At 58.3% G+C, this 13,815-nt stretch overlaps 1 protein-coding gene across 1 annotated transcript; it reads left to right on the top strand.

Moving 5' to 3' along the window:
- The first annotated feature begins 702 nt into the window (after positions 1 to 702).
- LOC115644245 (endogenous retrovirus group V member 2 Env polyprotein-like) lies at positions 703 to 8,479 on the top strand. The gene is made up of 2 exons (XM_030548363.1): positions 703 to 1,518; positions 6,262 to 8,479. The coding sequence occupies exon 2, from the start codon at positions 6,763 to 6,765 to the stop codon at positions 7,864 to 7,866; it is 1,104 nt and encodes a 367-aa protein (XP_030404223.1). The 5' UTR covers positions 703 to 1,518; positions 6,262 to 6,762; the 3' UTR covers positions 7,867 to 8,479.
- The last annotated feature ends 5,336 nt before the right edge of the window (positions 8,480 to 13,815 follow it).

Raw genomic sequence — 13,815 nt, 5'->3', positions numbered from 1 at the left:
GCGCCCGAAGCATAGCTCCAGGGGCCTAACCCTCGGGGTCCCAAACCCCAGCTCCAGGGGCCCAACCCCTGGGGTCCCCAACACCAGCTTCAGGGGCCCAACCCCTGAGCGCCCGAACCATAGCTCCAGGGGCCTCACCCCTGGGGGCCCCAACGCCAGCTCCAGTGGCCCAACCCCTGGGGGCCGCAACACCAGCTCCAGGGGCCCAACCCCTGAGCGCCCTAACCATAGCTCCAGGGGCCTAACCCTTGGGGCCCCAACACCAGCTCCAAGGGCCCAACCCCTGAGCACCCGAACAATACCTCCAGAGGCCTATCCCCCGGGGGCCCCAACCCCATCTCCAGGGGCTCAACCCCTGGGTCCCCCAGCACCAGCTCCTGGAGCCCAACCCCTGGGGGCCCCAACACCAGCTCCAGGTGCCCAACCCCAGTGCGCCCGAACCATAGCTCCAGGGGCCCAATCCCTGAGGGCCCCAACACCAGCTCCAGCCGCCCAACTCCTGAGCTCCCGAACCATAGCTCCAGGGGCCTAACCACTGGGGCCCCAACACCAGCTCCAGGGGCCGAACCCCTGGGGGCCCCAAAACCAGTTCCAGGGGCCCAACCCCTGAGTGCCCGAACCATAGCTCCAGGGGCCTAACTCCTGGAGGCACCAACACCAGCTCCAAGGGCCCAACCCTTGAGCGCCCGAAAACTACTGTTGGTGTCATTGGCCCACTCGGGAGGGTGGAAAGCCACTGTGTCTCAATGAAGCCCCCTGTTAAGGCCTCAGTGAACCAAAGTCCTTCCATGTTTGAACTCTCAACGACCTGACAAGCTAGCTTAAAGAATGGAATGTAAGGGGGGCTAACTATCAGCTACAGTGCCGGTACCAAGAGGCACTAATGAGGCCTGTAGGCACCTGGCTAGGGGAGTAGAATAACAAACTAGGATGAGATAGTAGTTTAGAGAAGAGTCACTAACGAAGATAGATTAGTAGGTGCCAGGAGTGATCTATCTACATGGGATAATTGCTTTTGTAGCAGTCACAGGGAAAGGCGGGAGGGGGGGGAAGAGGGGGGCATGGGGGGTAATAGAAACGGCTTGGCTAAAGTATGTATAAAAAGAGAGAAACTGTTTGTATCAGTGTGCATGATCTGAGACGTGCCTGTCTCCGTGCATCAGGTTTGCTTTGAGATCTCAAATAAACTTAGTCTGCTTCTCCACCTTGGTGTGTTCTTTGGCATGAAGCACACCGGGCAACGAACACCCCCACTGTTGCTGTCCTCGGGCACCCTGTGTGCTGGCAAGAGTTTTGGCGTCCCTGGGTGGGCTCGAGGCTAAAACTGGCCTTGCCCGGACCCCTCCTGGAGGTCGACGGATTGCGGCAACGACCGACGCCCAGCGCGCACCGGTGACTTCATCGGGGGCCTCGGCGGAGACGCGGTGTGGTCGACCCCGGAGGGCACAACGGTGCAACGCGCTTGAGTAGTGGAGAAGCTGTTGCGGGCGACGGTGGGGAACCGGTCCCGTGGATAAGGTAGGAACAGTCCAGTACTGTAAACCTTCTTTTGCCTGTTTTGACCTGGGGACGCCCAGTGTCTCCCTAGAGTATGGGGCAGGGACAGAGTACCGGTAGGGCACGGTGTACGCCCTTAGAATGCATTCTGATGAATTGAAAAGTGTTTGGGTCAGATCCGATGGTTAAGAACAAGCTGAAAAGATTCTGTACAGTAGACTGGCCTCAGTACCAACTAGAGGACCAGGAAAGGTGGCCACCGGAGGGATCATTAAATTATAACACGATCCTCCAATTAATTCTGTTTTGTCAACGAACGGGTAAATGGGATGAGCATATGTATGCACAACTGTTTATGTTGCTAAGAAATAGGTCAGACCTGGTGCAAAAGTGTAATCTGACTCCAGCAGGTCCGGTAGTAGCTGCTGCTAGTCCCCCGAACCCCTCCCCAGTTGTAATGGCAGAGTCGGTGTCCCCTTTGGCTCCAGCACCCCCACCATATAAGAACGAGGTGCCTAGGGTGTCAGAGATCGCCCCCTCAGTGGGATTCTATCCGCTAATTACTGAAACTCGTATAGCCCGTCCAGAAGCTGACCGTCGCCCGGCCACTACTATACAAGTTTACACACATGTACCTTTTAACCCAGTGGATTTAGCAGCCTTTAAGGCACAGGCAGGGGAATTCTCCACGAACCCCAGTAAGTTTATCGCAGTGTTTGAGGGATGCCTGGCTAGCCACAAGACAGACTGGGATGACTGTAACGTCCTCCTGAGAACCCTGCTGTCAGAGGTAGAGCGAAATCAGGTCCTGGCTAAAGCACAGGAAGAGGCACAGCGGAGGCATGACCGGGATCCTTACAATGTCCCCATCCCCACTGACATGCTCCCCCGAGCAGACCCTGGGTGGGACCCAAACGATCCCAGAGATATGACCCGCATCACCGTGTACAAGGAGTTGCTTTTGCATGGACTCCGACACTCAGCTGTCAGACATAACAATTGGGCTAAGCCTTACGAGCTCATACAGGAGCCCAAGGAAAGTCCGGTTGCTTTTCTGCAGCGCATCCGGGATGCAATTCGGCAGAATACTAATGCAGACCCTGATAATCGGGAAACTGAGGCAATCATAAAGGGTATCTTCACCAGTCGGGCCGCCCCTGATATTAAGAGAAAGTTGCAGAAAAAGGAGGATTTAATGGGCATGACTATGGCACAGATTTTGGAAGCTGCAAACAGGGTTTACAGCAACAGGGAAGGAGAAAAGGAAAGAAAGAAAGCAAAAATGATGGTTGCAGCAGTACAGGCTGGTGGCAAGGGAAGATTTCAGGAAGGTAGAAGGGGCCGGGGAATAAGAGGCCGTGGACGTGGGCGCCCTGGCTCACAGGAAAGATGTCTGGGTCGCAACCAGTGTGCCAGATGCCGAAAGGAGGGACACTGGAAAAATGAGTGCCCCGAGAGGGAAGTTACCCCTATGATGGCAGCAGAGGATCAAGACTAGGGGTGTCAGGGGAGACGGACTATCCTGCCCCCGGAACCCCGAGTAAAGATGCGGGTGGGAAATTTGGAAATAGACTTTTTAATAGACTCTGGAGCAGCACGAACCGCTGTAAATCAACCCCTTCAGCTGCCTGTGGCAGACTTCCTCACTGTGGTGGGCGCCACAGGGAAAGGAACCAAGTGTCCGGTATATGCTCCAGCAGAGTGTGCTTTGGGAGACAGAACTCTATCTCACAAACTAGTTTATCTCCCCGATTGTCCAACGCCTCTGCTGGGACGGGACCTGCTTTGTCGCTTAGGTGCCACCCTGCATTTTACCCAGGATGAAATAACCCTCACCTTGCCCCCAGAGAATGCCTGGATAATGACCCTTGCAGTTGAGCCTTCAGCCATGCAAGCCCCAGAGTGGAGCCAGTGGGAAGACCAGGTTTTCCCTCTAGTGTGGGCATCGGGGGTCCCAGGAAAAGCAGCCCATCACACCCCCATTAAGGTTCAGCTCCTGCCGGGAAAAGGTCCAGTGCAGATTAAGCAGTATCCGATCAAAAGAGAAGCCAGAGAGGGACTACAGGAAACTATAGACCAGTTCCTAAAGTATGGGGTACTGCAGGAATGCCAGTCAGCTTGGAACACCCCCATCTTGCCTGTGCGAAAACCCAATGGCACATATCGGCTGGTCCAGGACCTGAGGGCTGTGAATGAGCGAGTCAAGACTCTGCACCCCCTGGTTCCAAACCCGTATACACTGTTGGCCTCTGTAGGGGGGCAGTACACCCACTTTTCAGTCCTGGATTTAAAAGATGCTTTCTTCACGATTCCAGTTGACATTCAGTCTCAGGAGATTTTCTCCTTCGAGTGGGAAGACAACAACAGGGTTAAAAAGCAGCTTTGCTGGACAGTGCTGGCTCAGGGATTCAAAAACTCTCCTACCCTTTTTGGCCAGGCACTGGCCCGAGACTTAGAGGAATGGGACAATGAGGATAAAGTTCTCCTCCTGCAGTATGTAGATGACCTGTTAATTGCTGCTGTGGGTCTAACTCCCTGCCTTAAGGCTACTGTGAGCCTCCTAAACTTTGTCGGACTCCAGGGATATAAAGTAGCTCGGAGCAAGGCTCAAATTGCCCTCACAGAAGTGCAGTACTTAGGATTTCACCTAAGGCAGGGGGAACGTCAGCTTTCGAACGAGAAAAAGGAAGTTATCTGTCAAATTCCTGTCCCAAGCAATCGCAAACGGCTCAGAGCGTTTCTGGGCATGGCAGGCTTCTGCAGAATATGGATTCCAGAGTTCGGACTGTGGGCTAAACCCTTGTACGAATGTGTCAAGGGAGCAGATCACGACCCCTTTCACTGGTCAGCGGAAGCTGACAAGGCATTTAAGGGTTTGAAAAGAAAACTGATGGAAGCCCCAGCCCTGGGTCTGCCAGACCTCTCTAAGCCATTTCAGCTGTACGTGCATGAGAGGAAAGGGGTGGCTCTGGGAGTGCTTACTCAGATATTAGGCACTTGGAAGCGTCCTGTGGCATATTTCTCTAAACAGCTGGATCAAGTTGCCAAAGGGTGGCCAGCATGTCTGCGAGCGGTTGCAGCCACTGCCCTAGTGCTTGGGGAAGCAGAGAAGCTGACTTTGGGGGGAAAGGTGCAAGTATATACTCCCCATATGGTCCAAGCCCTGCTGGACACTAGGGGTGGTCTCTGGCTTACACAGGCTCGAATGGCTTGGTACCAGGCTAAGCTTGTAGAAAATCCTGAAGTTGCCCTGCAGATTTGCCCCTCCCTTAACCCAGCCACCCTGTTGCCAGAAACAGAAAAACAGGAACATGACTGCTTGGATGTAATAAATACCCAATACTCCAGCCGTCCAGATTTAAAAGATCAGCCACTCCCGAATGCAGATTATGAGTGGTATACTGATGGCAGTAGCACTGTTGTAGACGGACAAAGGAGGGCGGGCTATGCTGTTGTAACTCTCCACGAAACTGTGGAAGCGGAGGGTTTGCCTGCTGGAACATCAGCCCAGCTGGCTGAACTGGTAGCCCTAACCCGTGCACTTGAACTGTCAAAAGGGAAAAGAGTTAACATTTTCACTGATTCCAGATATGCCTTTGGAGTTCTGCACGCTCATGCCGGTCTGTGGAAGCAAAGAGGAATCCTGACAGCCCAAGGCTCTCCGGTCAAGCATGGATCCCAGATCCTCCGGCTTTTAGAAGCGGTACAGCTCCCCTCAGTGGTAACAGTGGTACACTGCAGGGCTCACCAAAAGGAAGATCAAGATGTGGCTAAGGGCAATGCTAGGGCGGACAGGGAAGCCAAGCGAGCCGCTACCCTGGAACCACTGGAAGTTAAAGATGCCCATATGCATGCCCTCATCCCATCGGTAGGAGAGCTTCCAGCCCCTCAGTACTCTCGTGAGGAAAGGAACCTGGCGGACACACTCGGGCTGAAGGAGAAGGAGGGATGGCTCCACTCCACGGAAGGAAAAATCCTCCTACCAAAGAATCTAATACTGCCAGTGCTACAGAAACTGCACCAGACTACTCATGCTGGCAAAGAGGCTTTAACCCAGCTTGTAAATAAATATTTTCTAACCTCTGGGCTTAGACCCCTAGTATCCCAGGTACAAGCTGAATGCCTAGTCTGCCAAAAGAATAACCCCTGACCGGGAGTACCAGTGCTGCCAGCCACACTAAAACCTACCCCAGGCCCAGGATTGGTTTGGCAAATAGACTTTACTGAGTTCCCTCGGGCCCAGGGGTTCAGATACCTTCTCGTCTTAACGGACCGATTCAGTGGATGGCCCGAAGCTTTCCCATGTCGTAACAACACTGCCAGAACGGTAGCCCTTAAGTTTGTCAAGGAGATCATTCCACGATTTGGGCTTCCTCAATGGATGGAATCTGACAACGGAACGCACTTCACGTCACAAGTTGTCCAGAAGATATCGGATGCCCTACAGATCCCCTGGAAGCTCCACACCCCCTGGCGACCTCAGGCCAGTGGAGTAGTGGAACGCACAAATCAGACCCTCAAGCGACATCTCTCAAAGGTTTGCCAGGAGGCATCTCTCCGATGGCCTGATGCCTTACCCCTTGTTTTGCTTCGAGTTCGCGCTCTCCCAAAGGGCAGGTTAGGGCTCAGTCCCTTCGAGATTATGTTTGGAAGGGCATGGACTCTGAATGGTACACCGGTTCTGTTAGGGGAGTGGGAGGTAGGCTGTGGCTTCTTGTCTCAGTACCTGTGCTCTCTGTCTGCTGTTCTTTGTTCTCTCCACAGGTATACCAAAGATTTGCAGCCCCTCCCGCTGGATGCTCCTGTCCACTCCCTACAACCAGGTGACTCCGTCCTCGTTCGTACCTGGAAGGACGAGCCTCTCCAAGAGAAGTGGAAGGGACCCCACACTGTCCTGCTGGTCTCACACACCGCTGCAAAGGTTGAGGGACACAAGCACTGGATCCATCACTCTCGTCTGAAAGCAGTGCCTGCTCCTGAACGGTGGACCGTCCAGCCTGCGGAAAACACTGCCAGCGACGATTTGGGACTTAAGCTGTTGTTTAAAAGACAGTAAGGTCCGCTGGAAATGCCCTGTGCCCTCTTCGGACAGTCAGGGCATATTCCCAGCGACCACTCTGAGCATTGGTTCTGTTTATTTTCACAGGGCCGGCCTAAACTCGTGGCCTGGTCCCTTCTGTTTTTAATCTGTTTGCTATTGGTAATTGTTATTTTGTGGGTATTTGGGGAATTGTAATTGTTAGGCCTCACGGTTACCAGCCCAGTATGAAGTTCAGGTCAAAGCTAGCCACAGTATTACTCCTTGCCATGGGAGCACTCTTTTTGGTAACTCCTGGTTCTCCCCAGGCACATGCGGGGTGGAGAGGAATCCCTAACAAACTGGGGACAAACACGTATGAGGCCCTGAAAGTTTGTTTTGCCCAAGAGTTTAACCTCTCCAACTGCTGGATATGCTCCCAAATCCCACACCATGCAGCTGGATTGCCCTGGAGGGTGGTTCCCCAAAATTGGTCAGATCTCTGTTGGGGATGGTTCAGTAGGGGGAAAAACATTTCGGGTACCCCCTTGTCTCAGAACTGTACAATTGAGTCCCAGGATGCATTAAGGGACGACCCCTGGGAACCGCAAGCCAACTCAACGCATCTCCCTCCCCCTATCAGGCTGCGGCCAGTGAGCCCAGGGTTGGTGTGCTATCAGCAGTCCAAGTCCAGCAATCACACCTGGTCCGCTGGGAACAGCACCTGCCAGTATTATCTATCCCCTGGCAGTAATGCTTATATCCCAGTCTATGTCAATGGAAAACCCAATTCTACTGCCCGGTTCGGATCTTTCAGTAGCTCCCAAACTGAAAGGTGGCAAAGTGGTTATAATGGGCTAGTGGGAAATGGCCACTCCTTTTATGTTTGTGGTACCTCTGCCTATAAGTGGCTCCCACATCGGTGGTATGGAAGCTATTATGTGGGATATCTTGCTCCTCCTCTTCGAGTGCTTCCTACACTGCCCCCTGGCCGCCCCAGGCATCGTAGGTCCTTGTATGCCACCCCTGAGCCCATTGGTGAGGGAGACAGACTCGGTATGATCCTCCTCCCCTCTTATGGGGTGGGACGGCTGTCTCAAATATATCGTAAACTTTCTATGTTTCTCACCAAGTTTGCTAATGATACCCTGGCCATAGAGAAAAGCCTTAACTCAGAGCTTTACCAGCTCCGATTGCTGGCCCTGCAAAACAGACAGGCCCTGGATTATGTTTTAGCCTCCCAGGGCGGGGTGTGTGCCCTGGTTGGCAGCGAGTGTTGTACTTATGTCCCAGAAAATGCACAGGACATTAACAAACACATTTTGTCAGCCGAACAGGCTCTCATCCATTGAAAGGCCCAGGAAAGGGAACCCACAATTTTTGATTCCCTCTGGAATTGGTTGCCTCATCTAGGAGGGCTGGGGAACGGCCTTGTGCGTCTCCTCCTCACAGGTGTGGCCCTATGCCTGATCACCCTCCTCCTGATCGCATGTTTCAAGCTGTTGCTCCGCAAACGTTGTAAACCCCAGGCCACAGAGATCCCTACGTACCCTCTTGTTGAAAGCCCCAGCTCCATAGAACTCAATCACATTTTGTCTGTAGAATATGAGAAAACTCAGCCAAAGGTTTGTTGAGTATTCTCAAAGGAGGGAATTGTTGGTGTCATTGGCCCACTCGGGAGGGTGGAAAGCCACTGTGTCTCAATGAAGCCCCCTGTTAAGGCCTCAGTGAACCAAAGTCCTTCCATGTTTGAACTCTCAGCGACCTGACAAGCTAGCTTAAAGAATGGAATGTAAGGGGGGCTAACTATCAGCTACAGTGCCGGTACCAAGAGGCACTAATGAGGCCTGTAGGCACCTGGCTAGGGGAGTAGAATAACAAACTAGGATGAGATAGTAGTTTAGAGAAGAGTCACTAACGAAGATAGATTAGTAGGTGCCAGGAGTGATCTATCAACATGGGATAATTGCTTTTGTAGCAGTCACAGGGAAAGGCGGGAGGGGGGGGAAGAGGGGGACATGAGGGGTAATAGAAACGGCTTGGCTAAAGTATGTATAAAAAGAGAGAAACTGTTTGTATCAGTGTGCATGATCTGAGACGTGCCTGTCTCCGTGCATCAGGTTTGCTTTGAGATCTCAAATAAACTTAGTCTGCTTCTCCACCATGGTGTGTTCTTTGGCGTGAAGCAAACCGGGCAACGAACACCCCCACTGTCGCTGTCCTCGGGCACCCTGTGTGCTGGCAACAATACCTTTAGGGGCCTAACCCCTGGGGGCCCCAACACCAGCTCCAGGGGCCCAACCCCTGAGCGCACGAACCATAGCTCCAGGGGCCTAACCCTAGGGGGACACCAACCCCAGCTAAAGGGGCTCAACACCTGGGGGCCCCAACACCAGCTCCAGGCGACCAGCCCCTGAGCTCCCGAACCATAGCTACAGGGGCCTAACCCCCGGGGGCCCAAACCCCAGCTCCAGCGGCCAACAGCTGGGGGACCCAACACCAGCTCCACGGGCACAACCCCTAAGCGCCCGAACCATAGCTCCAGGGGCCTAACCCCCGGGGGCCCAAACCCCAGCTCCAGGGACCCACCCCGGGGGACCCACCCCCTGGGGCCCCAACACCAGCTCCAGGGGCCCAACCCCAGAGCACCCGAACCATAGCTCCAGGGGCCCAACCCCTGAGCGCCCGAACCATAGCTCCAGGGGCCTCACCCCTAGGGGGCCCCAACACCAGCTCCAGTGGCCCAACCCCTGGGGGCCCCAACACCAGCTCCAGGCGCCCAACCCCAGAGCGCCTTAACCATAGCTCCAAGGGCCTAAACCCTGGGCTCCACAACACCAGGTCCAAGGGTGCAACCCCTGAGCGCCAGAATCATACCTCCAGGGGCCTAAACTTTGGGCCCCAACACCAGCTCCAGGGACCCAACCCCTGAGCGCCCGAACAATACCTCCAGGGGCCTAACCCCTGGGGCCCCAACCCCAGCTCCAGGGGCCCAACCCCTGGGGCCCTCGACCCCAGCTCCAGGGGCCCAACCCCTGAGCGCCCGAACCATAGCTCCAGGGGCCCAACCCCTGAGACGCCCTAACCCGATCTCAAGGGGCCTAACCCCTGGGTCCCCAACAACACTCCATGGGCCCAACCCCTGGGGGCCCCAACACAGCTCCAGGGGCCCCAACCCCGAGCGCCCGAACCATAGCTCCATGGGCCTACCCTGGGGGCCCCACCCCAGCTCAGGGCCCACCCCTGTGGGCCCCAACACCATCTCCAAAAGCCCATCCCTGACCCGCCCGAACCATAGCTCCAGGATCCTAACCCCCGGGGGCCCAACCCCAGCTCCAGGGGCCCAACCCTGGGGCCCCAACCCCAGCTCCATGGCCAACCCCTGGGGCACCAAACACCAGCTCCAGGTCTAAACCCTGTGCGCCCGAACAAATAGCCTACAGAGGGCTAAACCCCTGGAGGGCCCAACACCGCAGCTCCAGGGGCCCAACCCCTGAGCGCCCGAACCATAGCTCCAGGGGCCTCACCCCTGGGGACCCCAACACCAGCTCCAGGGGCCCAACCCCAGAGCGCCTTAACCATAGCTCCAAGGGCCTAAACCCTGGGCTCCTCAACACCAGGTCCAAGGGTGCAACCCCTGAGCGCCAGAATCATACCTCCAGGGGCCTAACCTTTCGGCCCCAACACCAGCTCCAAGGGCCCAACCCCTGAGCGCCAGAACAATACCTCCAGGGGCCTAACCCCTGGGGCCCCAACCCCAGCTCCAGGGGCCCAACCCCTGGGGGCCCCAACACCAGCTCCAGGGGACCAACCCCTGAGCGCCCAAACCATAGCTCCAGGGGCGTAACCCCTAGGGGCCAGAACACCAGCTCCAGCGGCCCAACCACAGAGCGCCCGAACCATAGCTCCAGGGGCCCAACCCATAAGGGCCCCAACACCAGCTCCAGGGGCCCAACTCCTGAGCTCCCGAACCATAGCTCCAGGGGCTTAACCACTGGGGCCCCAACACCAGATCCAGGGGCCGAACCCCTGGGGGCTCCAACACCAGTTCCAGGGGCCCAATCTCTGAGTGAACGAACCAAAGCTCCAGGGGCCTAACTCCTGGGGGCACCAACACCAGCTCTTAGGGCCCAACCACTGTGCGCCAGAACAATACCTTCAGGGGCCTAACCCCGGGGGGCCCCAACACCAGCTCCAGGGGCACAACCCCTGAGCGCACGAACCATAGCTCCAGGAATCTAACCCTAGGGGGACCCCACCCCAGCTCCAAGGGTCCAACCCCTGAGCGCCCGAACCATACCTCCAGGGGCCTAACCCCCGGGGGCCCCAACCCCAGCTCCAGGGACCCAACACCTGGGGCCCTCGACCAAAGCTCTGGGGGCCCAACCCCTGAGCGCCCGAACCATAGCTCGAGGGGCCAAACCCCGAAGCGACCAAACCATAGGTCCAAGGGCCTAACGTCTGGGGCCCAAACACCAGCTCCAGGGGCCCAACCCCTGAGCGCCCGAATCATAGCTCCAGGGGCCTAACCCCAGGGGGCCCCAACCCCAGCTCCAGGGGCCCAACCCCTGGGGCCCTCGACCCCAGCTCCAGGGGCCCAACCCCTGATCGCCTGAACCATAGCTCCAGGGGCCCAACCCCTGAGCGCCCGAACCATAGCTCCAGCGGCCTATCCCCAGGGGGCCCCAACCCCAGCTCCAGGGGCCCAACCCCTGGGGCCCTCGACCCCAGCTCCAGGGGCCCAACCCCTGATCGCCTGAACCATAGCTCCAGGGGCCCAACCCCTGAGCGCCCGAACCATAGCTCCAGGGGCCTAACCCCTGGGGCCCCAACACCAGCTCCAGGGGCCCAACCCCAGAGCGCCCGAACCATAGCTCCAGGGGCGAAACCCCTGGGGGCCCCAACCCCTGCTCCAGGGTTCCAACCACTGGGGACCCCAACACCAGCTCCAGGGGCCCAACCCCTTAGCGCCCGAACCATAGCTCCAGGGGCCTAACCCCCGGGCGCCCAAACCCCAGCTCCAGGGGCCCAACCCCTGGGGGCCCCAACACCAGCTCCAGGAGCCCAACCCCTGGGGGCCCCAACACCAGCTCCAGGGCACCAAGCCCAGAGCGCCCGAACCATAGCTCCAGGGGCCCAATCCCTGAGCGCCCGAACCAAACCTCCAGGGGACTCACCCCTGGGGGCTCCAACACCAGCTCCAGTGGCTCAACCCTTGGGGGCCCAAACATCATCTCCAGGGGCCCAACCCCAGAGCGCCCGAAACATAGCACCAGGGACCCAACCCCTGAGCCCCCGAACCATCGCTCCAAGGGCCTCACCCCTGGGGGCCCCAACACCAGCTCCAGGGGCCCAACCCCTGGGGGCCCCAACACCAGCTCCTGTGGCCCAACCCCGAGGGTCCCAAAACACTAGCTCCAGGGGCCCAACCCCTGAGCGCCCTAACCATAGCTCCAAGGGCATAACCACTGGGCTCCTCAACCCCAGCTCCAAGGGTCCAACCCCTGAGCGCCCGAACCATAGCTCCAGGGACTTAACCCCTGGGGGCCCCAACCCCTGCTCCAGGGGTCCAACCACTGGGGACCCCAACACCAGCTCCAGGGACCCAACCCCTGAGCGCCCCAACCATAGCTCCAGGGGCCTAACCCCCGGGCGCCCAAACCCCAGGTCCAGGGGCTCAATCCCTGGGGGCCCCAACACCAGCTCCAGGAGCCCAACCCTTGGGTGCCCCAACACCAGCTCCAGGGGCCCAAGCCCAGACAGCCCTAATCATAGCTCCAAGGGCCTAACCACTGGGTTCCTCAACCCCAGCTCCAAGGGTCCAACCCCTGAGCGCCGGAACCATAGCTCCAGGGGCCTAACCCCCTGGGGCCCTAACCCGAACTCCACTGTCCCAAGCCCTGGGGGACCCTACAGCAGCTCCAGAGGCCAAACCCCTGAGAGCTCGAACCATACCTCCAGGGGCCTAACCCCTGGGGCCCCAACACCAGCTCCAGGGGCCCAAACCCTGGGGGCCCCAACACCAGTTCCAGGGGCCCAACACCTGAGCGCCAGAACCATAGCTCCTGGGGCCTAACCCCTGGGGGCCCCCACCCGGGTTGCAAGGTCCCAACCCCTGAGCGCCCGACGAATCGCTCCAGGGGCATAACCCCTGGGGGCCCCATCCCCAGCTCCAGGGGCCCAACCCCTGGGGGCCCCAACACCAGCTCCAGGGGCCCATCCCCTGAGCGCCCGAACCATAGCTCCAGGGTCCTAACCCATGGGGCCCCTACACCAGCTCCAGGGGCCCAATCCCTGGGGGCCCAAACATTAGCTCCAGGGGCCCATCCCCTGAGCGCCCGAACCATAGCTCCAGGGGCCTAACCCCTGGAGACCACAACACCAGCTCCAGGGGCCCAACCGCTGAGCGCCCGAACCATAGCTCCAGGGGCCTAACCCCTGGGGGCCCCAACACCAGTTGCAGGGGCCCAACCCCTGAGCCCCCGAACCATAGCTCCAGGGACCTAACCCCTGGGGGAAACTATCCCAGCTCCAAGGGCACAACCCCTGAGAGCCCGAACCTTAGCTCCAGGGGCGTAACCCCTGGGGGCACCAACTCCTGCTCCAGGGGCCCATCCCCTGGGGGGCCCAAAACTAGCTCCAGAGGCCCAACCCCTGAGCGCCGGAACCATAGCTCCAGGGGCCTAACCCCCGGGGGCCCCAACCCCAGCTCGAGGGGACCAACCCCTGGGGGCCCCAACACCAGCTCCAGGAGCCCAACCCCTGGGGGCCCCAACACCAGCTCCAGGGCACCAAGCCCAGAGCGCCCGAACCATAGCTCCAGGGGCCCAATCCCTGAGCGCCGAACCAAAGCTCCAGGGGACTCACCCCTGGGGGCTCCAACACCAGCTCCAGTGGCTCAACCCTTGCGGGCCCAAACATCATCTCCAGGGGCCCAACCCCAGAGCGCCCGAAACATAGCACCAGGGGCCCAACCCCTGAGCCCCCGAACCATAACTCCAAAGGCCTCACCCCTGGGGGCCCCAACACCAGCTCCAGGGGCCCAACCCCTGGGAGCCCCAACACCAGCTCCAGTGGCCCAACCCCGAGGGTCCCAAAACACCAGCTCCAGGGGCCCAACCCCTGAGCGCCCTAACCATACCTCCAAAGGCCTAACCACTGGGCTCCTCAACCCCAGCTCCAAGGGCCCAACCCCTGAGCGCCCGAACCATAGCTCCAGAGGCCTACCCCTAGGGGCCCCCACCCCAGCTGCAAGGGACGAACCCCTGAGGGCCCGAACCATAGCTCCAGCTTTCTAACCG

Source organism: Gopherus evgoodei, unplaced genomic scaffold (assembly GCF_007399415.2).
Source record: "Gopherus evgoodei ecotype Sinaloan lineage unplaced genomic scaffold, rGopEvg1_v1.p scaffold_99_arrow_ctg1, whole genome shotgun sequence".
Classification (NCBI taxonomy): Eukaryota; Metazoa; Chordata; order Testudines; family Testudinidae; genus Gopherus; species Gopherus evgoodei.
Note: the sequence above shows the minus strand (reverse complement) of the source record. Positions and strands in the feature narration are given on the sequence as shown.